Raw genomic sequence first — 25,965 nt, 5'->3', positions numbered from 1 at the left:
GTCAGAGAGCCCTTCTAGTGAATTGAGAGGCTTGAAAGAGAGAGCTAGAACATGAAGAGAGTTCCTGGGTCCCCTCCTGGACTCCAAATCTCTATCCAGATAAGGAAACAGAGCCTCCTGTGTTGGGCAGAGTACTAGCCTGGAAGTGTTTCAGGCATGAGCACTCTTCCCAGTGAATCTCTGTCCTGTCTCCAGAGGAGATGCTAAGGGAGGGGCTCTCTGGGCTTCCCAAGGCCCCCATCTGGAAGGGCCTGGCCTACAGGTTTCTGGGCTCTGTACTCTGTCTGTAGAAGGGGTCTTGGTGAGGTCTACAGTTCCCTAGGGCCACTACTTACCGTGGGTCATCACTGTACTGAACTGCAGCAAAACGAACACCCTGTGTACCGGCTGCCCCAGAGAAAGGCAGCACCAGCCCCTCCAGGAAGCCCCGCACTTCTCGGAAGTTGCCGCGGCCAATGGAGGAGGAGCCGTCCAGTAGAAACACGATGTCAGCGGCATAAAGGCGTGTGCAGGTCACTGGAGCCGAAAGGAAAGACTAAGACCTTTTCTGGGAGACCACCCATTTCCTCCAGGCACTGTGGTCCCCTGTGACTGAGGGGCAAGGTGGCGAGTAGGCCTCATATACTTATGCAAACTGGCTGGTTCTGTGTGGGCCTGGGAGCTTTGGAGGGAGCTACAATGGGACCCAGAGCACACTCTCCTGCAGAGAATTGGAAAGTACTGGGAGAGAGAGTTGCCCACACTGGTGTGGATCTATCTGGAACTGAGGTCAGTCTCAGGGGACCAGTGAAGAGTGGCATAAAGCAGAATACTCAGCATGCATCTAGGGTGCCAGAATTTGGGTCTGTGCAGGATAAGAGGCAATTTGGAAGAACCCAGCACCAGATTTTGGAGCATTTGAGGAGTCTGAGAGATTTAGGAGGCATTCCCCCAGGAGGAATCCATGGGGATTGTGGAGATATGGGGGAAGGTATTAGTGATGAAGGCCAAGTGGAGCCATGGGTGACAGGGTACTACGGGATTCTTCCTAGCTTGTGCCCACCTCTTTCCCTGGGCTGAGCCCACACTTTGGACGACCCCGTCAAGATCCCGGCACAGAGCGCGGCCAACAGGAGCCGCAGCTTCATCCTGGGTGATAGAAACGATCAGAGATACTCCCACCTCTGTCTCTTGCCCCGTCGGCTTTACTAGGTCCCAACTCAGTGTTCCCCCACCCCGAGTTCTGATCTTGCCTGTGAAACCGCCTGCTCCTGCAGCCGCCGTCGCTGCCGCCGCAGCCTCCGTACCGCAGGCACTTTGCAGAAAAGTCCCGATCCGGCGGGTGGAGCGGCGGGTGGAGCAGCGGGCGGGGACCAAAGATGGCCCGCCCTCACCCACCTCCCTGAGAGGTTACCGCCCTCACCCCTCTTTCCCCAGACAGATAATATGACGCACTTAAGTGCAAAGCCCCCATCCTGCGTTCTGGGAATCCCCCCCTTTCTTGACAGATGATGAGGGAGCTCCTCAACCCCATCTGGGATTACAAATCTTGTTCATTTAGGTCAGAGTGACCAGTCACGACAGCTGGAGGCTGAAATGTGAATAGGTTCCTGCAGACGAAAGGGTAGCAGCAGGATGGTGGGGGCGGGGGGGGGGGCAGGGGCTACAGCTGAAGATGACTCACCCCCAACTAGGGGGTGCCCAGACAAGCCTGCAGGCCATGGGTGCCGACTAAGGACGCTCCTGTGAATCAGTCATGTTCTGTCTGGTGGGTCTCCTGTGCCCCACCCCAACCTCCTTGACAGAGCAGCCTCCAGCAAGAGGAAACTGAGCCTGAGGTAGATCAAGGCCCCATTGAGCTGGATATAACTAATGTATCCCTCCTCTTTGGAGGGAGAACCCAGGAGGTTATGCTTATGCCTAAGTGTCCATCCCAGTACCCCTGCACTCCCTACTAGGACTATGGATGCATTCCAGCTGTATTTTCAGGGAGTGGGGTAGTCCATATGTGGAGGGTGAGACCACCCACTGTGGCAGCTGATCCCTTAGGAATCTACCTCCTGGTGTCCTCATCCCAAGCCAGGTCCCCCTATCTACATGTCCTTATTCTGATCTGCTGGAGTTCCTTCCTTCAATCTAGTCTTCCACCTAACTGCCCTACCAAGCCCAGAAGTCACTCTCAATATACTTATAGCTTCTTCCTTCATAAATACCACCTCCCCTCTCTTACTCCCCTCCCATTAATCAGGCTGATTTCCCATCCCTCTCCTCCAGTTAACACTATGACTATAAACAGTCTCCACTTAGGCCCAGAGGAAGTGAGTCTTTGCATATGCATCTCTCTTCGGCTGGGTAACACTAAGGCAGACACTCCCAAGAAAAGCCAGCCCCCAGTTGGGTCCTGATCCCTGTTTTCTTGCCAATCCTAGATAACTCTGGGCAGCCCATTACATATCTACACTTACTGGGCCCCTTCCAATATGCTTGACCCTATAGCTTTCCTCCCATGGAGATCAATACATGGACTGAGTCAGGGAATGGGGATAGAATTTCTATTAAATGTTTCCCCTTGAGTCTTTCTGGACTTTCTGGTATGGCCAAACCTCAGAGTGGTGAGGACCAGCCAATACTGCCTATTTTCCTGTTGCCCATGAAGGCTGGATCTGCCCATTTTCACTGTCTGCCACACCATCTCCCATCCCCAACTATCCTAGAACACAGTGCAGTGACCTTAGGGGACCCAAAACCCTTTTCCAAGGTCAAGGTCTCCTCAGCTGTGTCCCAGGACTCCCACCCCAACCTTGGAAGGTGTGCTCCAAGTAAGAGTAGCAGAAAACCAAACGACTTCTCATCAGAGACAGCTCCTGCTCCTAAGACTATCACCTCCTCTGTAAGGGTAGGTGAGAGCAGGGTCTCAGAGAAGGAATGCACAATATGGACATACATGTACACATGCATCCAGCCTTTAGGAAAAGACAGGAGACCCAGCTGAGAAAGTGGATATACAGGCAAAGCTCGCCAGAACTGAAGTGCACCCAGAAAGGAAGGGCTGCTGTGAGGGAGACACTCAGAAGATATTTGAGACAGGCTTTTGGGAAGGAAGAAAGCTAGGAATGAGTACATATAGCCTAAGGCATAGCCTTGGAGGCCAGTACCTACCTGTACTTCTTCCAGGGCACTGAGACCCCCAGAGTTCAAACTTCTCCATCCTATACTTCCCTAGACACTCCTTTCCTTGGTTTGATCGCCAGCTCTACCAAATGGCACTATGTCTCCAATCAAGGACTCTTCTTGGGGTTCTAGCTATATAGATCCTATTGTCTTAGATGCCACCAAACTCCTCACCAGAATCATAGCTAAAGCTGGGCAGGTTGTCCCCTCCAATCCACTCCTCTCTAGATCTCCCAATACTACTGCTAGAGATTCTGTTCTGCAAGTACTTCCACAACCTACCCTAGCTGTCCCTATGGCCACAACCACAGCATGGTTCACCAGGACTGCACAGAAATCCAGCCAAGTCCCTGTGCCAATGAAATCTCAGCTTTGACCAAGTCACATAGTAACCTCCAGTGCACCTCCCCAACATGCCTCTAAAGGAAATATCAAATGCCCCGAATAGAATGCAAGGAGACCAGATGACTCCCAGCGGCTCCAGCTCTTATGTCCAGTCCACCTGGCCTTTGGAGGACAGGCATTGGTGTAGAAATCAAGTGGCCTCCTCCAGGAGCTCAAACTTAGGGCAACAGACTTAGCAATGATCCCCCCCTGCCTGGGTGCCACATCTCTTAAAGCTACTGGGGTTTGGTCCATCAAGGTTCTGTGCCACCCAACAGCTTTCCTCCAGTTGGTCACACAATAGGAAGATGATTTGCTAAATGCCCCAGTCCTAAGCCATAGGAGGCATCGGACAGATGTCTCCTAATTGACAACCTGCGGCATGAAGTGGGGGTAAGGGAAAGGCACTGGGTCAGAGTGAGACTGATTCAAGGTTTTGCCTATTTTCAGGCTAAGATGCTGGGGAGACTTCAGCATAGCCCTCTCTCCACAAAACTTGTCCCAGGACCCCTGCTCATGACTGCCAGCCAAAGACATCCTCAGAGGAGACTCAAGCCCCTCACTTCCTTTTTCACTCTTGGGCTCCCCAGGAACTTGAATGTGGAAAGACAGGGCAAGGGTACAGAAAGAGTCATACCTGCCCACCTGCTGTGGGGACCAGGACTCAAAGAGTTAAATAAATGACAAGGCAGCTGAGAGCTCCAAAAGGTCCTGACAGCCTCAAGAAATAGGGAGAGGGGAGGGGCCGGGTGCAGTGATGCTTGCCTGTAATCCCAGCGGCTCCACAGGCTGAGGCAGGAGCATCAAAAGTTCAAAGCCAGCCTCAGCAAAAGTGAGGCGCTAAGCAATTCAGTGAGACCCTAAATAAATAAAATATAAAATAGGGCTGGGGATGTGGCTCAGTGGTCGAGTGCCCGAGTTCAATCCCTGGTACCCTCCCTCCTCCAACACACACACACCCCCACACCCCCACAAAAAAAAAAAAAATAGGGAGAGGGGCTGGGATTGTGACTCAGTGGTAGAGTATTTGCCTACCATGTGTGAGATACTAGGTTTGATCCTCAGCACCACATAAACAAATAAATAATGGCCATCTACAACTAAAAAAAAAAAAAAAAAGTTAAAAAAAAAAAAAAAAAAAAAAATGGGGAGGGGATCTACAGCCTAACAACAGCTCAGGACTTGCCTGAGACAGATCTAGTGGAGGGAGGGGGCTTAGGCCCCACTGAGCTCAGGGCTATTCTTGGAGCCTGAGTCAGTGGCAAATCGTGGCAAAGCATTCTTACTCTGCCTGTACAGGCAGCAGTTAGAAACCAAGAGAATTCCGTGCCCCAGGCTATCCTCTTCCAGGACTGAGAGTAAACACAAAGAAGGCTTCCTTAGGGAAAGTTCTTGGCCCCTCCTGATCTGTCCTACCAGACCAGGGACTGCCAGGAAGCAACTATGTGTAGGGTCCGCAGTGAGGGGTTTGCCACCCAAGGCCCTAGTTTCCAGGCTGGGACCCCTATTAGGACACAGGCTGGGGCTATTCCCATGAACTCCCACATCCCACTCTTGAGACAGGCTGGCTAATATGCCACATGCTGAGCAGAAACATCTGGAGTGGGTTCTTTACAAGCATCAGAGACTTCCGGCCTCTATGCTGCAGCCCCCAACTTACCCCTGGCTGAGAACACATCAGCCTGTGTGGGAGGGAAGGCAGAAGGATCCAGGGGATGTAGAACTGGTGGGAGGTGCTTGTTCCTCCATGAACTGAAGGACTCCATGCCAATAAAGGAAGTACAACACAATTCTCAACAGAGGACTTTATTGGTGGTATCTATTGCATGGGTTTGAGGTGCCAGAGTGGCATGTTTGTAGAGGGGGATCATGAGCCCCGATCCTACCCTCTTGCCTGCACAGGCATCTTGCCTAGAAGCGCAGCCAGAACATGCCACTACGGATCCGGTTGTAGTCAGGGAGCTGCTCGATTGGGCCTGTGGGGATAGGGTGAGGTGTCAGGGTGGGGTACCTGTTCTGTACAGGGACACCTGGCCCTGTGCCATACCCAGCTCAGAGCTGCTGCCCAGAGAAGCACAAGACAGGCTTTCAGTGAAGAGAGGGAAGACAACATTCCCCTAGGGGTGCAGAGCCTGTCCTTTCTTGCTCAGGCCCTTAGAGCCCCACCCAACAAACAGGGTGTCCGTTACCCGGTGGGTAAGGGATATTGATGAAGACACCTTGGCAGGGAGTCAGGGAGCTGCTGGGACAGGTTTTCTGAGCAAGAACTCCCTGGCAGCCACACTACTCTCAGGGGCCTCAAACTGCTTCTCTCAATGTAGGCTGGAGGTAGGGGAGCAGAAGTGGAAGGGGAGACTAGGACAAGGATCTGAGGAAAAGGACAAAAAGCAGACTTTCTAGACCACTCACCCATTCCAGCCACTGCTGGACACTGGTCATAGAAATACTTGGAGCAGACCTCACGCACCACATGGGCATCCACCTCCTGCAGGGAGAGGCAGAGGACAAACTGACTAATAGGCACTGGGCACCACCTCAGTCAGCCAGCCTCCTCCAGCTGACCAAGATCTCCCACATGTACTGTGGAACATTTCCCTCATCCAAAAAGGGTGGCAAGGTTTTCCCTACTGTAGACATCCATGGACATCACCTATCCCTACAGTCATTAGTGCCTTTGCCCTTCCTTCTGACTACATCATCCCTATGGGTGACAGCTACCTAGGACAATAGAGATGCCTATGGGAACAGTCTCCCGTCAGGCATCAACATCCCACCCCCTTTCAGGGTTCTGCTAGGCCAAGACTCCAGAACCTCTCCCAGGGGCCCATGTTACCGCAATCCGGCTCTCCCACTCAGCCAGGGGGATGCGGCGGCCATATGTCAGGAGGCTGCGTCCAATATCCTCACACACAGGAGTGGTGCCTTTAATGGTGGGGAAAGCTTAGAGATCTACCCAGTCCAATCTTGAACCCACATATACACATAAAATCCCTGGCATCAGGTTAACAAAGACCTTGCTCTGACTCCAGACCACAACCATCACTTTTCTAACAACCTATTTCCACAGTGATGGGCTACCCCCATGTCTACCTAAAGCTTCAAACCCCTATAGTTGGGGTGGTGGAGCATGGCATGACCTTCAACGTTTTCTTTTCCAATCTTGGTTTGTAATAATGGCTACAATGAGCTGTCACTGCCAGGATGCACTATTCTACCCCTTCCTTTAGGGATAAAGGGCTCACCATCCAGATGAGATACCAGGGCATTTCTTAGGATGTTTTTGCCCCGAGTAACCTCACTTTCCGTGGCACTGGTACACAGGCGCATCCTAAAGCAGGGAGTAAAGGACAGGTATATGGTAGTGTTCATTGTGACAAGTGCGTTGACTCTTAACCTCCCACCTCTCTGGTCAGATTTCTATCCCACCCAGTAGTTCCCAGCTGCCACTCACCACTGGCCCTGCAGGAAGAATATCATGTCATCGATGCTCATACGGTCACAGACGAAGTGTGCACCCAACAACCCAGTCTCTGCATAGCAGATATTGAAGGTCTGGAAACTCTGGCACAGCTTGTTGGCCACAGCAACTGAAGCCAGTGGGCTGGACAGGTGCTGCCAGGGGCACAAATGGTTAGCACCCCCTCTTATCTCTGGCCCATATACCCTGAAACCCACAGCTTAGTACTCCCTTTTCTTTCCTTTTTTTTGGGGGGGGTGGGGGGGCGGGGTGGTGTACCAGGGATTGAACTCAGAAGCACTCAACCACTGAGCCACATCCCCATTTTTTTTTTTTTTGTATTTTATTTAGAGACATGCTCTGGGTTGTTTAGTGCCTTGATTTTTTCGCTGAGGCTGGCTTTGAATTTGCGATCCTCCCATCTCAGCCTCCCAAACTGCTGGGATTACAGGCATGCACCCGGCAGTACTCTCTTCTTTAAAGGCAAGGTCCTATGCTCAATCCTGACACTTACCACGCCACCACCGTAAGTGCAGTCATAATGGCCAATTATGGCATTGGCCACTTGGAGGGCCACATTGTCTGGGTTGGACCAACCAGGTCCCTCTACTGCAATGGCCACATGGGCCAAGGGCAGGGCATCATCACGGTGGCGAATCTGAAAGAGTACATGTCAAGGGCTGAGGAACAGTATAGCCAGACTTCCAGGACAAACAGAAAGGATGGCTGGTGTGGGTGAAGCATGCACATATGTGTAAAATCATCCTCAGGCAACAGGCACAAGACCCTTTCCCTACTTCTGAGTCATTATGGGGTCACATGCATATGAGGGTTCTCTCAAAATCCCCAGTTGACAACAGCATCCCTGCCCACCAGGCAGCACACCTCGCTTCCAGTGAAGCGGCACGGACTTAGAGTAGGCACGGTGTCATCTGGGTATGTCGCAGAGACGCTGCTGAAGTGCTTCTGGGCGAGGTCTAGCAGTTGACGATGCTCCACTCCTGAGGACATGGGCAATGGAGTTACTGGCTAGCCAGGGGGAATCACAGACAGGTGCAAGACCCTATGTCCTGTCTCAGTGGGAGACAGCAGAAGGAAAATACAACATTGAGATAAGATGAGGGAAGAGGAGCATCTGCCAAATGACCCTATCTCACAGGCAAGAAAGACACTTCAGGATCAAATAGTTCCCATGGTGTCAGGCAAAAGAGAAAAGCAGCATTTTTTTTTTTTTTTTGTACTTGGGATTGAACCCAGCAGCGCTTAATCACTGAATTACATCCCCAGTCCTTTTGTATATTTTGTTTTAGAGACAGGGTCTTTCTAAGTAGCTGAGGCTGGCTTTGAACTCATGATCCTCCTACCTTAGTCTCCTGAGATACTGTAACACCATGCCTAGCAAAAACAGCACTTTAAAAATGGGCAGCCATGGAACTGGGTAGAGCACTTGCCTAGCATGCGGGAGGAACTAGGTTCAATCCTCAGCACCACATAAAAATAAAATAAGGGTATTGTGTCCACCTATAGCTAAAAATATATATTAAAACAAACAAACAAACAAACAAACAAACAAAAAAGGCCAGATATGGGGGCACATGCCTGTAATCCCAGCGGCATGGAAGGCTGAGGCAGAAGGGTCGTGAGTTCAAGGCCAGCCTCAGCAATTGTGAGGCATTAAGCAACTCAAAATAAAACACAAAACAGGGCTGGGGATATGGCTCAGTGGTTGAGTGTCCCTGAGTACAATCCGCAGTAACCCCCACCCCCAAAAAAAGGGCTGCCATGACCCGGGCACACACCTGTAATTCCAGCAGCTTGGGAGGCTGAGGCAGGAGGACTACAGCCTCAGCAAGATCCTACCTTAAAATAAAAAATAAAAAAGGGCTGGGGATATGGCTCAATGCTTAAGTGCCTCTGGGCTCAATCCCTGATACAAAAAAAAAAAGGTGGAGAATGCTGCTATGTGACGTAAGTGCCGATTCTCATCCTAGAAGCATCATCTCACCTGTATCAAGAACAAGACTGGTGCTCCTGGGAATAAGGTCACGGGGATGCCTTGTCCCTCAAGCCCTACTACAAGCAGATCTGGGTGCTGGTCATGAAAGCAGTGGCAAGTGAGAGGCACAAAGAGGTGCTATTGCAGGGCTATAATGAATTCTGGTGTCCCTGAGAGCTGAGAACACTTACAAGGAGCATCACAATCTTATACCCTCAGGACTCCTTTCCAGGTCTCACCTCCTCAGTTCCACAAGAGGCCTCTGCTGCCCCAGTGATTTAACCAGTAATCACTATGGCAGTGGACAGCCTGTCCCAGTTCTGCTATCACTCGAAAAGTCTGTGTTAGTAGCTCACACTGCCCTTGGTCCCAGGTTTCCTGGCTCTAAATCCCTCAGTTATGCTCTTCCTATCAGTCTTTTTCACCTACCCAGTTGCCAAGACCATAAGCAGGAAGCATTTTGAACCTCCTCCTCTACCCACATCCAGATCTGTATGAGGTTTTCAACTACAGAACTTAAGTCTAGAAAACCTAAGTCTCTCCTTAGCTCCTGCTCTCTCTCTCCAGGCATGTGCCACACCTCATCCCTAGTTAGCCTGCTCTGCTCTGGCCCCACTCAGTAGAACAAATCTTAAAATAAATTACCAGAACATGACACCTCTGCCAAGGTCCTCCATTCCCCACCTAACAAATAAATACCTACCATCCTTCGGGCCTCTGGCAAAAGACTCATGCTTCACCTGTCCCCACTATAACTAACTCTGAACTCCCCTAACATTTTGTGCCTTCAATGTGCTTCCCAACTCATCATGTATATGCATCATCACATACCCAATGTCTGGTTCAACCAATGGCAATGAATGGCAAGGCCTACCCAGGAGCTTATGTCCCTCAACAGCCACGAACTAGTTATCCTAGCACCAGGGGGGACAAAGAGAGGCCTGCGCCCTAGGGAGGGGCCATTAGTCCAACTGAGGCATGTATTAGATGAGGAGTGTACCTGTGTGGCTAGTCCTAGTAATGGCAGAAGGGCAGAATTCTACCCTATCTTGAAAGCAAAGGAGAGAGATCATTCCCCTCAAGGACAGGAACAAGGTCCCTTGGAGTGAAAATGGGGGTTCTGACTACAAAGGCCAGGCTCCGCTTACCCAGAGCTTCAAGGAGCCCATCACTCACCTCCTGCTGCTGCCAGCACCATGCGAGGGGCCTTGTAATGCCTGCTTAGATACTCAGTCAAGTCTGCACGAGACAATTTCCTGTAAAACATACAGCCCATATGGATCAAGTTCTCTACCAATCCATAGCAACTTGGATATAATGGAATTGAGAAGAGACATGGCCTCTCTGAAGAGGCCCTATTACATCTTCATCTCTACCAACCACCCTTTCAAGGCCCAGAGTGGAGCCCTCATCTGGCCCTGCCTCACATGTGCCCTCAGGACAGTCTCACAGCCCTCTCTGAGGTGTGAGCTGACGCTGTGTGACTCGAGGGGCAGGGTCAGAGCTCTCAAACACCTCCCACCTGCAAGCCAAATGTTCCCTCCTTAGATTATAAGGGCATACATGGAAACATACCCTAAAACAAAGCCCAAGATTGAAGTGAAGACCACACAGCCATTTAAATAGGTTCACAGGGACCATATGGCAATACAGAAACTGTCTCCAATTGCAGAAAATTAGGAAAATAAACAACACAGAGTCAGTTCTCACCTGACATTCTCACTGGGCCCTTCCACAGCCTGGGCTAAAGGTGTGCCTTGGAACGCTGTTGCATGCAAGTAGTCAAAGACCACATCCCGCAAAGATGCATCATTCTCCTGCATTTCCCGCAGGATCACGTCTCGTTCCTTTTCAATCTGGGAGTCTTCCAGGCTGCAGTTCTGCACAATGTCAGCCAGTAGCTCCACGACTGGACACAAGGACATGTTCAGGTGTCCAGTGGAGACCAATGACAATACAAAATCCCAAGTCTGGCATCTCCTACTGCTGCCCATCCCTACTGGTCATCCTGCCATAAGGCCACAACCCATGGATAATCAATTCTGCAGCCTGTCCAGGGGCTGCTGGGGCTCCTCTGCTCCCCTAGAGTTATATTCTTCTGTTTCAAACCCTCTCCTCTAAGCATTACCTTTCGGCAGGTCACTGGACAGTGCCTTGATGTAGTAAGCTGTGTGCTCCCGAGTGCTATAGGCATTCAGATGGGCCCCCATGTTCTCCACCTCCTTCTCCAGGGCATTGCTAGGCCGATTCTTTGTTCCCTGAAACCAGACATCAAGAACACCAATCATGAGACACAAAAGAAGCCCGGGAACTCTGCCCTCACAGGCTAATCCCCAAAGGACTAGTAGTTCACAAGTACCTTCTTCCACAAAGATTGTGGGGTAGGGATGTAGGGCCCAGAGTCTGTATGCACTGAGCCTTCAATGTGTGCCTTCAATGTGCTTCCCAACTCATCATGTATGCATCATCACATACCCAATGTCTGGTTCAACCAATGGCAATGAATGGCAAGGCCTACCCAGGAGCTTATGTCCCTCAACAGCCACAAACTAGTTATCCTAGCACCAGGGGGGACAAAGAGAGGCCTGAGCCCTAGGGAGGGGCCAGCAGTCCAACTGAGGCATGTATTAGATGAGGAGTATACCTGTGTGGCCAGTCCTAGTAAAGGCAGAAGGGCAGAATTCTACCCTATCTTGAAATCAAAGGAGAGAAGTCATTCCCCTCAAGGACAGGAACAAGGTTCCTTGGAGGTCCCTTGCAGGCCTTGAGCTGACCAAGGTCACAGTATCATGGGTCAAAAGAACAGAGATGATCAGGGTTGGGATAGAAGGTTGTGGAAAAAGCAAGTATTGCCCAACATTCATAATAACCTGTCTTTACTAATACTCCACATCCCCTGACAGCCATGATCATGGCTATGTTCAAATGATGTGACCTACCCCTAAACACATGCCATTCATATGAATCTGTGTGTCTGTGTGTGTGTGTAAAAGCTCCATAAGTCAGGCATGAACATACCAGCCTGGTGAAAACTGGGGCTTCTGTAGGCATTTGGGTTTTCTCAGCTCTGGGGACTTCATACAGGGAGTCACACATAAGTGCTCAATCAGAAGACAATAAGCTCACATGATTTCTTCCAGAAAGACCAGCCAGAGTCACTCCCCAACTGAGGTCCATAATTAGGAGGTTAATTTTTCTGATCTTCAACCTCAAAACAGGCAGCCCTAAGCCCAGGGAAGAAAAAAACTTCACAGGCCTCACCTTGAAAGCTAGATGCTCCACAAAGTAGCCTGCTCCATTGTTCTTTTCAGTCTCATAACGACTGCCAGCATCAATCCATACCCCCACCTGCACAAGAAGTCACCAGCAAATAAACAAAACATCCTTGTACCACTCACAATGCACCCTGAATAATTCAGCATAAGCCCCACATAGGGCCTTATGGATCCCAAGGTGAGGGAAAGCTTTCCCAGTAAGGACCCCTGTACTTGGAGTCACAGCAGAGCCCATGGCACAGAGAACCAACCAATGGCTACTCACACTGCATCACTGCTCCTTCCATGTTTTTTTTTTTTGTTTGTTTAATACTAGGGATTGAGCCAAGGAGGTACTCCACCACCAAGTTAAACCCCCAACCCTTTTTATTATTCAAGAGAGGACCACACTAAGTTGCCAAGACTGGCCCCAAACTTGCAATCCTTCTGACTTAGCCTCTCAAGTAGCTGGGATTACAGGCAAGTGTCACAGCTCCTGGTACCCAGTGACATATCTAACTGTACCCATTTACCTGATCCCACCACCACCATAAAGTTTTTAAATTTACTATCTTTTCAGTTGATTCTATTTTATCTAGGCTTGAAGTCTATCATTTGCAAAGAACACTTATTTTCTCCATTCTAAAAATTCTGCTTTGTTCTGTTTTAAAATATTTTTATTAATTGTTGATGGACTTTATTTTACTTATTTATTTACTTACTTACTTACATGCAGTGCTGAGAATCAATGCAGTGCCTCACATGTACTAGGCAAGTGCTCTACCACTGAGCCACAATCCCAGCCCCTGATGATGATTTTATCCTTTCATTTTTAAGGAAGAAGATGCTATATATTTTATCATATTAAGGAAGTAACCTTCTAGTGACTTTGTCTTCTTGGTTCTGGGAGTTGAACCCAAGGGGCGCTTTGCCTCTAGGCTGGCCTCAGACTTGCAAACTTCTTGCCTCAGTTGCTGAGGATAACAGGCATATGCCATCACATTTGGCTCTTTCTTCTTTCTTTTTCAAGATAGGGAGGAGGTTCTTACCATGTTGCCCAGGCTGACCTCAAACTCCTGGGCTCAAGTGACCCTCTTGCCTGAACCTCCCAAGGACTTAGGACCACAAGTGTATGCCATTGTGCCCAGCTTAACTTTTTTTTTTTAAAGAGAGAGAGAATTTTTTAATATTTATTTTTCAGTTTTCGGCAGACACAACATCTTTGTTTGTATGTGGTGCTGAGGATCGAACCCGGGCCACACGCATGCCAGGCGATCGCACTACCGCTTGAGCCACATCCCCAGCCCCCCAGCTTAACTTTTACTTATTTATTTTGCAGTTCTAGAGATAAAACTTGGGCCTTACCCATGCTAGGCAAGTGCTCTACCACTGAGCTACACACCCCAGGCTGAAAAAAAATCAAGGTTTTAATCAGAGTCACCAAATACTGTCAAGTGTCTCCCTGACACCCAATGAAAGAATCTTAAAATTTTAACTGCCTCCTGGTATGCTGTGAAACACCCCCCACATGGTCACAATGGTCTATCCTTTTAATTTACTATTTGTTCACAGATGATTTAAGTTTTTCACATCTCATTTCCAACAAGATATTGATGTACCTATCTATGTTTATCTTAGATGAACATGTTATTTCAAATCCATATCTCAGAAAGGAAGATGCATTTTCTACTCTACAGTATCCTTTGACACAGAAGCACACTGGTGCTCCTTACAGTCTAAGCTTTCTAGACAGGCTTTGGGTCAGATGCCATATAACAATAAAGTTGCCTACCACTGTTTCCTGTGTTCAGTAACAACCTGTATGACAGGACATTATCTGTTCCTGGAAAAGTGAAAGAATTTGCCAATAAAAACATCTGGCCCTGGAGCTGGTGTGTATATGGAAGAGGAAGGATTATTTCTTGGGAATCTTCTCACCTACTCATACATCTAGTCAAAGTTTCTATCCTTGAGTCAATTTTTTAAAATTATTTTTTAGTTGTAGTTGGATACAATATGTTTATTTTATTTATTTATTTATTTATTTTTATGTGGTGCTGAGGATCAAACCCAGGGCCTCATGCATGCATGCTAGGCAAGCCATCTACCACTGAACTACAATCCAGCAACTGCATCCCCTCAAATGCATTTCTCGAAGTGTATTCCTGTTCTAGCTTGGAAGTTGTGATCTTGGCTGCGAGGCTGAGAAATGTGGACCTCTGTAAGGCACCTAAAAATCTCTGAATCCCACTCTTCATTTTTTCTCAAGACAAGGACGCCATTTCTTCTCTCATATTTTTCTTAGCAAAGCAAAACGCTGTAAGGGAATTTGGCCCCCTACTTGGCAGGCAGCAAGTGTTTAAGGATTGTTGGCTAAAAGCGAACACTACCCTATGAAGTTAAGGCTGGGCAGGAATCAGGGATTGGGACAATCTGGCAGTGAGTGGGCCATACTCTGAAACCAGACCATAGAGAAGAAGGTCACACCACGACCCAAGAAAAGATGGCCCAAGCTGGAGGTCCCCCGCTCCTCGACAGAACTGCCCACTCACCGTGCAGGTAGGTTGGGAGGACTGCTCCGAGGCCACTCGCAGCCCATTGTCCAATACGCTGACCTGTGTCTCTGGCACACTCTGGAGGGCCTGGGCGAAGGTTGCGGCACCCCGTAAGGCAAGCGCCCTCAGCACTGCCGGCTGCGAGAAGGGACAGGCGGCGAGTGAGGACTGGGTTAGAGAATTGCTCCCCAGCACCCGGGTCCGCTGTGAGACCCCTATTCCCAACCGCGGGCCAGCAGCAGAAAGACGTCCATCCCCGCAGTCGGCCATGACCTTTCCATGGCCCTGACCTGGTGACCTCCCCACTTCAACCCGCCACTGCTAATGGCCTACTCCTCTTCTGAGTCCCGAAGCCCTGAGCCCCGCAGTCCAGCGTTATCGCGGCCACCTCACCGAGCGGCGAGCGCGCAGAAGAGTTTGTGCCCCGGTGCCCGCTGCACGGCAAACTGCGGACGCCGCCATCTTGTAGCCCAATTAGTGCGCAGTCGCGTCACACATGCGCAGAGCGGCGGGGTGAAGCCTGGGGCGCCGGCGCAGTACCGAAGACTTGGCGCTCGGTCGCCGCCTAGCGGGCAGCAGTAGCTATTCACAGCAGCTAGTGGCTGGTTTTGTGTGCGAGTTCAGCAGTGCCTGCCCGGCATCAGTCCACCAGGCTGTTGGTCAGCTTGCGCAGCAGCACCGGCCATCCAGGCCATCCAGTCTGTCCACCCTTCGTAGGCAGAGTGCACGGTTTCTCATCAAGTGGAGGCGTCTGTAATCCTCTGCATGCCAAGAGCAGAATCTGGCGGGCCGGGAGTGCAGCTATAGTGTTCCCTGTGTCTGGGTCCAGGGCATAAAACACCAGCGTGAAATACTGAAACTATGAAGTGGCCATGAAACAATAACAATTTTCTCTTTAAAGGAATGAAATAGGGCTGGGGTTGGAGCTCAGTGATAGAGCGTTTGCCTATTATGTGTGAGGCCCTGGGTTCGATCCTCAGCATCACATAAAAATAAATAAATAAATAAAGGCATGGGTGGGGGGACTTTTAAAAAAAAAGAATGAAGTAGGGCTGGAAATGTAATTCAGGAGTGCTTGTCTGGCATGCCTGAGGCACTGGGTTCCATTCCCAGCTTGAATGAAGTATTTCAGGCGTGCTGGCACACACCTGTAAACTCGGCAAATTTGAGACCAGCCTGATAAATTCTGATAAATTTAGAGAAGACCCTGTATCAAAAATTAAAAGGACAGCCAGCATCATGGTGCACACCTGTAATCACAGCAGCTCAGGAAGCTGAGGCAGGAGGATCATGAGTACAAAGCCATCCTCAGCAATTTAATGAGGCCCTAAGCGACTCAGTGAGACCCTGCCTCTAAATAAACTACAAATAAAGGGGGAGGGGCACTGGGATGGGGCTCGGTGGCTGGGTAAGTGCCCTTGGGTTCAATCCAGGTACAAAAAAATATTTTTTTTGATTAAAAAAAGACAGGTTTCTTGACTTATATAAGAACAAATATTTGAATGTGTTTATTTGCTTCATAACTTGCTCAAGTGCCCACATTGAAAAAATTAGAATGGAAGATGTTCAAGAATCAAGATGGATATCTTGAGTGGTTGGTTTATAGAATAGCCCAGTAATGATGGGAGCTTTCCAGAAATAAGAAAATAAAGCCATTACCTAGATCCTAATGGGGAGAAATTTCTGAAATGGTTAAAACCAGACTCCTGAAAAGTATATGAAGCACCCAAGGCCAGAGAGGATGAACAATGGTTTCTCCAGGAGGTGAAATCTCATGAGATTAATCGTGAAAATGGAACATTGCAAATTGTTCTTGATTCAGATTGGCTTTGGGGTAAATTGGCTTTAAGGTGAATCTTATCCAGAGCAAATTATTTTTCTCTGCCACTTTATTAGAAAATCTTTACCTCTCCAAAAGTAAGGCTGGGCATGTAAGGTCAGGCACAGTGATCAAAAGGAGGCAGATTAAAAGCAGTTGAACAAGGCTTTATTGAGATTTGCTCCCCAGCAACACTCTTCAGACCAACAGAGTGGGTCAGGAAGAATTGTGTCCAGGCTCAGCCGGATTGGAATTTTATTGGGTTTAGGGCAGGAAGGAGGTCTTGGGGCACGAAAGGGACCCAGGTTTTTAGAGTCCCTTGTTCTCCTGGGGTTGATCAGGGGAAACTTGCTGAGATCTGTGTCCTTCCAGGATTAGTCAGGAGACCCTGCTGATTGACAAGTGGTTATACAGCACCATCCCTGCTTGTCTGTCCAGGCCTGATTGGTTGTTCTTTCTGCACCTGCGGGTTGCCTGGTGCTTTGTTCCCTTAGCCACCTCAAACCGGCCTAACAGGGCAGGAATTGGACTGGGACAATCTGGCAGTGAATGGGCCATAGTCTGAACCCAGATCATAGAGGACCTAGGAAAAGACAGCCCAATCTGGAGGTCCCCCGAATTTGCAGCCAACTCTGAAAATACCATCATTAAAACACCCTCCCAGGGTCTGTGTGTTCTGAGGGAGGGTCCCAGCCGCCTGCCACCTTCGGAGGAGCCCCTCAGACCATAGTAAGCATTCATAATGTCTTTCATCTTTGAGTGGATCTACAATGGCTTCAGCAGTGTGCTCCAGTTCCCTAGGACTCTACAAAAAAAATCTGGAAAACTTGTATTCTTGGGTTTGGAAAATGCAAGCAAAACTACTCTTCTTCACATGCTCAAAGATGACAAATTGGGCCAACATGTTCCAATACTACATCCAACATCAGAAGAGCTGACATTTGGACTGGGGTTGTAGCTCAGTGGTAGAGTGCTTGCCTAGCATGTGTGAGACACTGGGTTTGATCCTCAGCACCATATAAAAATAAATAAATAAAATAAAGGCATTAAAAAGAAGAAGAAGAAGAAGAGCTGACAATTGTTGGAATGACTTTAACAACTTTTGATCTTGGTGGGCATGAGCAAGCTCATCGGGTTTGGAAAAATTATCTTCCAGCAATTAATGGGATTGCCTTTCTGGTGGACTTTGTAGATCATTCTCACCTCATGGAATCCAAAGTTGAGCTTAATGCTTTAATGACTGATGAAACTATTCATTGTGCCAATTCTTATCTTGCAAAATAAAATTAACAGAATAAATGCAATCAGTGAAGAAAAACTTTGCAAGATATTTGAGCTTTATGGACAGACCACAGGAAACGGGAATGTGACTCTAAAGGAACTGAATGCCCACCCCATGGAAGTGTTCATGTGCAGTGTGCACAAGAGGCAAGGTGAGGGTTTTGTCCCCCCTAACCCCGCGCCCACCCACTGGCTTTCCCAGTATGTTGACTAATGTTTGGACAGTGAAAATAAAATTTTACTCCTCAAAAAAAAAAATCCCCCTCCAAGCTGGGTGTAGTGGCATAAACTTGTAATCCAAGTGGCTCAGGAGGCTGAAGCAGGAGGATTTTAAGTTCAAAGCCAGCCTCAGCATCTTAATGAGGCCCTAAGCAACTCAGAGAGACTGGGTCTCTAAATAACATATAAAAAGGGCTGGAGATGTGGCTCAGTGGTTGAGCATCCATGGTTTCCATACCCAGCACCATAAAACAAAACAAAATAAAAAGACATCCTACCTCCACCCCACAACCTCCTCCAGCAACCACCATGCTCCATACCTACCTTCTAGCAAAGCTCTCCCAAAGAGCCCCCAATCTAGTCAAGTCCCCACTTCACTCCTCCAATACCACACCTTCAAAATAACCAACAATCTCCATGTTGCTAAATCCATGAGAAACACCCGGTCGCACTTAATGTGATCAGCCACCTTTCTCCCTTTGAGCATCTCTGTTTTTGAAACTCCATAGAGGTTCTCAAACTGTTCTTGTCCCCATCTCCCTGCCTTTTCACAGCAAATGTCAGGGCTCTGTGATATATACGTATGTATGTAGATATATATATATATATAGATATATATAGATATATATAGATATATATAGATATATTTTTTTAAAGGGCTTGGAATGTAGCTCAGTAGTTAAGTGCCACTGGGTTCAATCCCCAGTACCAAACAAAATTAAATTAAATTAAAATAAGATTCATCCCAACTCACTCTCAAAATCCATATCTAGTCCTTCAGAGAATCCTGTTCCAAATAATTCTTTCCTTTCTTCCCTCCCCTCACCCTCTCTCAAGATAGGAGTCTCACTGGTTTCTACTTGGTCTCAAGTAACCTTTCCTGAGTAGCTGGGATTACAGGCGTATGGGCCACCACAGCCAGGTCTCAAATAATTTCTAAATCTATTGGCCTATTCTCCCTTTTCACTCCTACTTCTGCCTAGGGGTGAGATAAGAAGGTCAGTGACTTAGGGAGATATCCAAGAAGTGTGATACTGTAGACACCCAGGAAAGGATGTGTTTCAAGGGGTTGGCCCAAGAAGGAAATATTACTAAAGGATCAAGTAGAAGTGGCCAAAGGTCAAGTGGCCATTGCAGCAATTTGGCAAGACTTTAGAGGCTTATTGATTTGGAATTTACCTGATGTATGGAATGAGGTAAGGTCAAAATACCCTCCCCCCACAATTTGCAACTAAATTTTGTAACCCATTTCTTGACTAGACTTCCTTTCTCCATTCATCTCTGAGAACCCCTGTGTCTCCCCCCAACGATTCTCAAACTTGTGACCATGTACTGCAAGCTATGCTCTGTCTGGAAGGCCTCATGCACTCACCTTACTCTTCTTGCTCATATTTATGTAACACATTCATCTGTTTATCTCCTAGATTTTTATTTTTCTTTTATTTTCTATTTTATTTTAATGTAATATAATAAATACAAAAATGTAGCACTTGAACCATTATTAAGTGCATAGTTCAGTGGCGTTAATTCATCTATAGTGTTGCATAATCACCACTATCTATTTCCAGAAGTTTTTCATCATCACAAACAGAAACTCAATACCCATTAAGCAATCACTTACCATTTCCTCCTTCCCTCAGCCGCTGATAACCTCTTTACTACTTCATCTTTTTAACTGCTTATTCTGGGTACCTCATGTAAGTGGAATCATACAATATTTGTCTTTTTTTTTTGTACTTGAGTTTGAGGGATTGAAACAGGGGTGCTTTACCACTGAACTACACCCACAGCCCTATTTATCTATTTATTTATTTGTTTGGTTTTGAACCCAGGGGTGCGTAACCACTAAGCCATATCCCCAGCCCATTTTTGAATTTTACTTAGAGACAAATTTTACCACTAAGCCATATCCCCAGCCCATTTTTGAATTTTACTTAGAGACAGCATCTTACTGAGTTGCTTAGAGCATCACTAATTTGCTGAGTCTGGCTTTGAACTTGCAGTCCTCCTGTCTTGGCCTCTAGAACTGCAGGGATTACAGGTGTGTACCACTGCACCAGCCTTATTTTTTATTTTGAAACAAGATCTCCATACATCGTTTAGGGCCTGGCTAAATGGCCTTAAACTTGCAATCTCTAGAATTACAAACATGCACCACCATAACTGGCTCAATATTTCTTGGTTTATGTCTGGCTTATTTTACTTATCATAGTGGCTTCAAGATTTATTCATATTTTAGCATGTATAAGACTTTCATTCCTTTGGGAATTTAAAAAATTTTTATTGTGGTAAAACATATATAACAAAAATTAACCATCATACTAATTTTAAGTGTACAATTCAGTGGCATTTTATTTTAGTCAGTTTTTTCACTGCTGTGACTAAGAGGACCCAACCAGAATAGCCGTAGAGAGGAAAAGTTTATTTGAGGGCTCACTATTTCAGAGATCTCAGTCCTTAGAAGTCCGACACTATTTCTTAGGCCTCTACAACATTGTTGCAGAGTGTGACAGAGGGAAGCAACTCATATATTGATCAGAAGCAAAGAGAGACTCCACTCACCAGATGCAAATATATACCCCAAAGCCATGCTCCAAGTGTCCCAACTCCTCCAGTTACCACTCAGTTAATCCCATCAGGGGATTAATCCACTGATTGGGTTAAGGCTCTCACAACCTTTCTACTCCAAACTTTCTTGCATTGTCTCACATGTAAGCTTTTGGGGGGACACCTCACATCCAAACCATAACACATAAATTACTTTTGCAATGTTGTGAAACCATCACCCCAGACTACTTACAAATTTTTTGTTTCCCCAAACAGAAACTGTGAAACCATTAAGCAATAATTCCTCATTTTCTTTTCTCCACCATCCATGGTAAACTCTACTTTCTGTCTCTACAAATTTCCCTATTCCAGATACCTCAAATAAATGGAATTATACAGTTTTTGTCTTTTTGTGTATGACTAATTTAATTTAGTATGTCTTTAAGTTTCACCCATGTTGTAGTATGTATCAGAAATTCACTACTTTTACGGCTGAATAAAATATTCCATTGTATAACATACCACATTTATCCTGTTGATGGACACTTGGGGGTGTTTATATCTTTGACAATTGTAAATAATGCTGCAATGAACATTGCTTTATAAGTATCTGTTTAATCCCTAATTTCAATTCTTTTTTTTCTAATGATTCTTTTTTTTTTTAAGTTGTCAATGGACCTTTATTTTATTTATTTATATGGTGCGTGGTAGACAAGCGCTGTACCACTGAGCCACAACCCCAGCCCCCCAATTTCAATTTTTTTGGTATATAACTAGAAATGGAATTGCTAGATCATATGATAATTTTATGTTCAGCTTTTTTATGGGGGGGGGGCAGGGTACCAGGAATTGAACTCAGGGCACTCTACCACTGAGCCACATCCCCAGTCCTATTTTGTATTTCATTTAGTGACAGGGTCTCACTGAGTTGCTTAGGGCCTCACAATTGCTGAGGATGGCTTTGAACTCTCGATCCTCTGGTCTCAGCCTCCCAAGCCGCTGTGAATACAGGTGTGCATCACAGCACCAGGCTTGTGTGTTTAGATTTTTGAGAAACTATAAAACTGTATTCCAAGTGGATGCTGATCCATAACAGGGGTGGGAGGCATGGGGAAAATGGAGGAACTTTGATTGCGCAAAGGAGAGGGAGGGGTCGGGCAGGGTGTGGGAGTAGGAAAGATGGTGAAATGAGATGGACATCATTACCCTAGGTACATGTATGACTGTACATACGGTGTGATGCTACGTTGTTTACAACCATCGAAAGGAAAAGTTGTATTGCAATGTGTACAATGAATCAAAATGCATTCTGCTGTCATATATTCCTAATTGATTTTTTAAAACTGTATTCCATAGTGGCTGCAACATTTTACATTCCTGCCAGCAGTGCACAAAGATTCCAGTTTCTCCACATCCTCATCAATATTTTTTATTTTCTATTTTGTTTTTACTCTTATTTATTTATTTATGGTACCAGGAATTGTAAAGAGAGGTGCTTCACCACTGAGCCACATCTTCAGCACCCCCCCCCCTTTTTTTTAATGGTGAGACAGGGTCTCACTAAGTTGTGTAGGGCTTCCTTAAGTTGCTGAGGCTGGCTTTGAATTTGTGATCCTCCTGCCTCAGCCTTGGAGCTCGTGGGATTATAGGCATGTACCACCACACCCAGCAATCTTATTTTATTTTTTGGTACCAGGGAATGAACCCAGAGGTGCTTAAGCACTGAGCCACATCCTCAGCCCTTGTTTTATATTTTATGAGACAGGGTCTTACGAAGTTGCTTAGGGCTTCCTTGAGAAACTGATGTGACTAAACCAGCTTCTACCTCAAGGCCTGTCCTAAGGAAGGGGGCGTGACCCTTGTCCTTGGAAAAACCCACAGAGCACTCAGTAAGCACATACCTACCCTGCTGAGTTGTTTGTAAATAACAGGAGAGATCTGCGGCCCCAGGTGTCCCTGATTCAGTTAGGCTAGATGAGGACCCATAGCAACCCCCTAGCAACCTCCAATCAGCATGAGACAGGGAAAATACCTGGGATGCCAGATAACTCCCCTGTAGTTTATGGTGGTTGATAACATGTTGGGAAACCTTGTAGTTCAGCACAAACACCCCTCGTGGCCTAAACCAATCAGTTCAAAGAAATCCCCCTCTTGTACTAACCAATCACCCCTACCCAACTTGTTCCCACCAGTGAATATGCTAATCAATGTTAAGAGTTGTTGTTTGACTTTCCCGTGGTATGGAATGATTTGCTGTGTGATCTTGTGATGCATAGAGTATCCCCCCAAAACCTATAAAATCTCACTGGACAAAGGACCAGGACTCACTCCCTGGGACTGCTGCGTTAGAAATGGTGGTGAGTCCAGGCTCGAGCTTGCAATAAAGACTCTTGTGTGATTGCATCGGATTTGGCTCTTGGAGGTGTATTGGGGTCCCAGGAATCTGGCATTACATCCTTGTATTTCTGAGGCTGCACCACAACACCCAGTTCTCTTTTTGTTTTTAATATGATTATGAAGTGATATCTCATGATTGAAGGATATTGGAAAAACAACCCCCCAGGAAGAAAAGGAGGACAATGGGTCCCAGGGAGAGAAGGAAAACAATGGGCTCTGGACTTTCACCATTTCCCAGCAACAATTGGCTCTGAACTTTCACAATTTCTGGTTCTACAACTGTTTTCCCTGACCGCCGAAATGACACATTCTACTATGATTAAGTCTCACTAAAGCCTATAAAACTCAGACCCCGATTGTAACTGTTGCCAAAAGCTTGGACCTTGTCCCCAATGCCAATCCATTAATGAGAACACGGTTTTGAGAAAAAGGAAAAGAAAGTTTATTGCTTTGCTAGCAAAGGAAAAACACAGGGGACTCCTGTCCCAAAGGCTGTGATTCTGCTCATTTACAGGAACAGAGAGCTTTTATAGAGGTGATTCAGAGAAAATGAGATGAGCAAGAAGAGATCAGGAAGGAGAAGACCAGGAAAAAGGAGATTAGGGAAGAGGTTGGGGAAAAAAAGATCAGGGAGAATTTTAGGGAAAAGAAGATCAGGAGGCTAGGGATGTGGCTCAAGCCGTAGCGCTCTCACCTGTCATGTGCGGGGCGCTGGGTTCAATCCTCAGCATCACATAAAAATAAAGATGTTGTGTCCACTGAAAACTAAAAAATAAATATTAAAAAATTCTCTCTCGGGGCTGGGGATGTGGCTCAAGCGGTAGTGCGCTCGCCTGGCATGTGTGCGGCCAGGGTTTGATCCTCAGCACCACATACAAACAAAGATGTTGTGTCTGCCGAAAACTAAAAAATAAATATTAAAAAAAATTCTCTCTCTCTTTAAAAAAAATTCCTCTCTCTTTAAAAAAAATAAAATAAAATAAAAAAGATGTTGTGTCCACTGAAAACTAAAAAATAAATATTAAAAAATTTTCTCTCTCTCTCTCTCTTAAAAAGAAGAAGAAGAAGAAGAAGAAGAAGAAGAAGAAGAAGAAGAAGAAGAAGAAGAAAAGAAAGAAAGAAAGAAAGAAGGAGGAGGAGGAGGAGGAGGAGGAGATCAGGGAGGAAAAGTTTAGGGAAAAGTAGACTGAGAAAAAAGAAAAAAATGTGTAAGTTTCAAAGTCACAAGAGATATAGTCAAAGCATCAAGTGAACCCCTGTTAGTTAACCAGCTGCCATTTTCTCTTTCGAAAATGTGCCTAAAGCATCACTGATCCGTTGAGGTCTGTCTCTTGTTTCTTTTGCTTTCTCTTTCATTTTGCTTTCAATGATAGCTTATTGTTTTCATTCTACCACTGAGCCACATCCCCACCCTCATTGTTTATTTTTGTTGTTGTTGTTCTTTTTAGTTATACATGATGATGCATTTTGACATATCATACGTACATGGAGTATAAATTCCCATTCTTGTTGTTGTACATGATGTGGAGTTACACTGCTCTGTATTTTTATATGAACATAGGAAACTTATGTCCAATTCATTCTACTGTCTTTCCCATTCCCATTCCCCTATCCCTTTCCCCCATTCACCCTTGTCCAATCCTGCGAAGCTCCACAACCTCCCGATTGTGAGTCATCATCTGAATATCAGAGAGAATATTTGATCTTTGGTTTTTTGAGGATTGGCTTATTTCACTTAGCATGGTAGTTTTCAGCTCCATCCATTTACTGGCAAATGCCTTAGTTTCATTCTTCTTTATGGCTGAGTAATATTCCATTGTGTATATGTACCACCTCATTGTTGTTTTAATATGTGTTTCCCTAATGGCCTGTGGTGTTGAGCATCTTCTCATTTGCTTATTGGCCATTTTTATGTCTTCTTTGGAATATCTAATTAAGTCCCTTGCCAATTTTTTTTGTACCAGGGACTGAACCCAGGAGCACTTAACCACTAAGACACATCCCCAGCCAATTTTTCTAATTTATTTAGAGACAGTATTTTGATAAGTTCCTTAGGGCCTCACTAAATTGCTGAGGCTGGCTTTGAACTTGAGATCCTCCTGTCTCAGCCTCCTGAGCCACTGGGATTATAAGCATGGACCACTGGGCCTGGCTCCTTGCCAATTTTTTAATTGTATTATTTATATGTGTGTGTGTGTGTGTATTTTTTAAGGTACCAGAGATTCAACTCAGGGGCACTTGAACACTGAGCCACATCCCCAGCACTATTTTATATTTTATTTAAAGACAGGGACTCACTGATTTGCTTAGCACTTCACCATTGCTGTAGTTGGCTTTGAACTCAGGATCCTCCTGCCTCAGCCTCCCAAGCCACCGGGATTACAGGCATACACCACCGTGCCTGGCTTATTGTTTATATTTTTATTGTTGAGTTTTAGAAATCATTTATATATTCTGGATATTCATTATCAGATATATGATTTTCAAATATTTTCTTCATTTTACTGGCTATTTTATTTTGATGAAATTCAATTAATGTATTTTTCTTTTGGTAAAATAAGAAATTACTATCTTCTCAAAGGATTTGGAGGATTTTCACCTACCTTTTCTTCTAAGTATTTTATAGTTTTAATTCTTAAATTTAGGTATTTCATGTATTTTGTATATGATGTAAAGTAAGGGTCCAATTTATTCTCTTGTGGGTGTGGTGCTGGGGATTGGACCCCATGTATTGTGTATGCTAGGCAAACTAGACCACTGAACTATATCCCCCAGCCCTTTTGCAGGTAGATATCCATTTTTCCAGCATCATTTCTTGAAAAGATTGTCTTTTCCTCATAGAACTGGGTCTTATCACCCTATGGAAAACAAACTGAGCCGAATGAGGTGGCACGTGCCTGTAATCC

At 46.2% G+C, this 25,965-nt stretch overlaps 2 protein-coding genes and 1 pseudogene across 4 annotated transcripts in view; 1 reads left to right on the top strand and 2 right to left on the bottom strand.

Moving 5' to 3' along the window:
• Window positions 1–5,320, bottom strand: part of Col7a1 (collagen type VII alpha 1 chain) — a 37,003-nt gene extending 31,683 nt beyond the window's left edge. The window contains exons 1-5 of one of the 3 annotated variants that reach the window (XM_058574808.1): window positions 5,195–5,320; window positions 4,570–4,634; window positions 4,300–4,394; window positions 1,043–1,128; window positions 336–516 (exon numbers count right to left, since the gene is read on the bottom strand). In XM_058574808.1, coding sequence (XP_058430791.1) covers window positions 336–516; window positions 1,043–1,127 — 266 coding nt within the window. In that variant the 5' untranslated portion in view covers window position 1,128; window positions 4,300–4,394; window positions 4,570–4,634; window positions 5,195–5,320. Of the gene's footprint in view, window positions 1–335; window positions 517–1,042; window positions 1,129–1,232; window positions 1,348–4,299; window positions 4,395–4,569; window positions 4,635–5,194 lie in introns of those variants that run through there. The other 2 variants (XR_009225613.1, XM_046431644.2) reach the window with 2 other exon arrangements.
• A 4-nt stretch (window positions 5,321–5,324) lies between these two features.
• LOC124084587 (cytochrome b-c1 complex subunit 1, mitochondrial) lies at window positions 5,325–15,318 on the bottom strand. The gene is made up of 13 exons (XM_046431932.1): window positions 15,190–15,318; window positions 14,794–14,934; window positions 12,249–12,335; window positions 11,116–11,245; window positions 10,698–10,896; window positions 10,164–10,243; window positions 7,877–7,992; window positions 7,506–7,649; window positions 6,986–7,146; window positions 6,777–6,862; window positions 6,368–6,456; window positions 5,944–6,019; window positions 5,325–5,510 (listed from the first exon to the last, which is right to left on the bottom strand). The coding sequence occupies exons 1-13, from the start codon at window positions 15,256–15,258 to the stop codon at window positions 5,446–5,448; spliced, it is 1,443 nt and encodes a 480-aa protein (XP_046287888.1). The 5' UTR covers window positions 15,259–15,318; the 3' UTR covers window positions 5,325–5,445.
• Window positions 15,319–17,357: 2,039 nt separating this feature from the next.
• LOC124084503 (GTP-binding protein SAR1a-like) lies at window positions 17,358–18,110 on the top strand (annotated as a pseudogene).
• Window positions 18,111–25,965: the final 7,855 nt, after the last annotated feature.

Source organism: Marmota monax, unplaced genomic scaffold (genome assembly GCF_021218885.2).
Source record: "Marmota monax isolate L192 unplaced genomic scaffold, Marmota_monax_Labrador192_F-V1.1 WCK01_AAM20220418_F8-fsc00022, whole genome shotgun sequence".
In the NCBI taxonomy this organism is placed as follows: Eukaryota; Metazoa; Chordata; class Mammalia; order Rodentia; family Sciuridae; genus Marmota; species Marmota monax.
This window is presented reverse-complemented; position numbering and strand designations above follow the sequence as displayed.

Coding starts and splice junctions, on each gene's coding strand:
- LOC124084587 (XM_046431932.1), bottom strand. CDS start 15,258: ATGGCGGCGTCCGCAGTTTGCCGTGCAGCGGGCACCGGGGCACAAACT. Junction 7,650..7,876: donor GCCGCTTCACTGGAAGCGAG/GTGTGCTGCCTG, acceptor GTACTCTTTCAG/ATTCGCCACCGTGATGATGC. Junction 6,457..6,776: donor CCTGGTATCTCATCTGGATG/GTGAGCCCTTTA, acceptor CCACCATTAAAG/GCACCACTCCTGTGTGTGAG.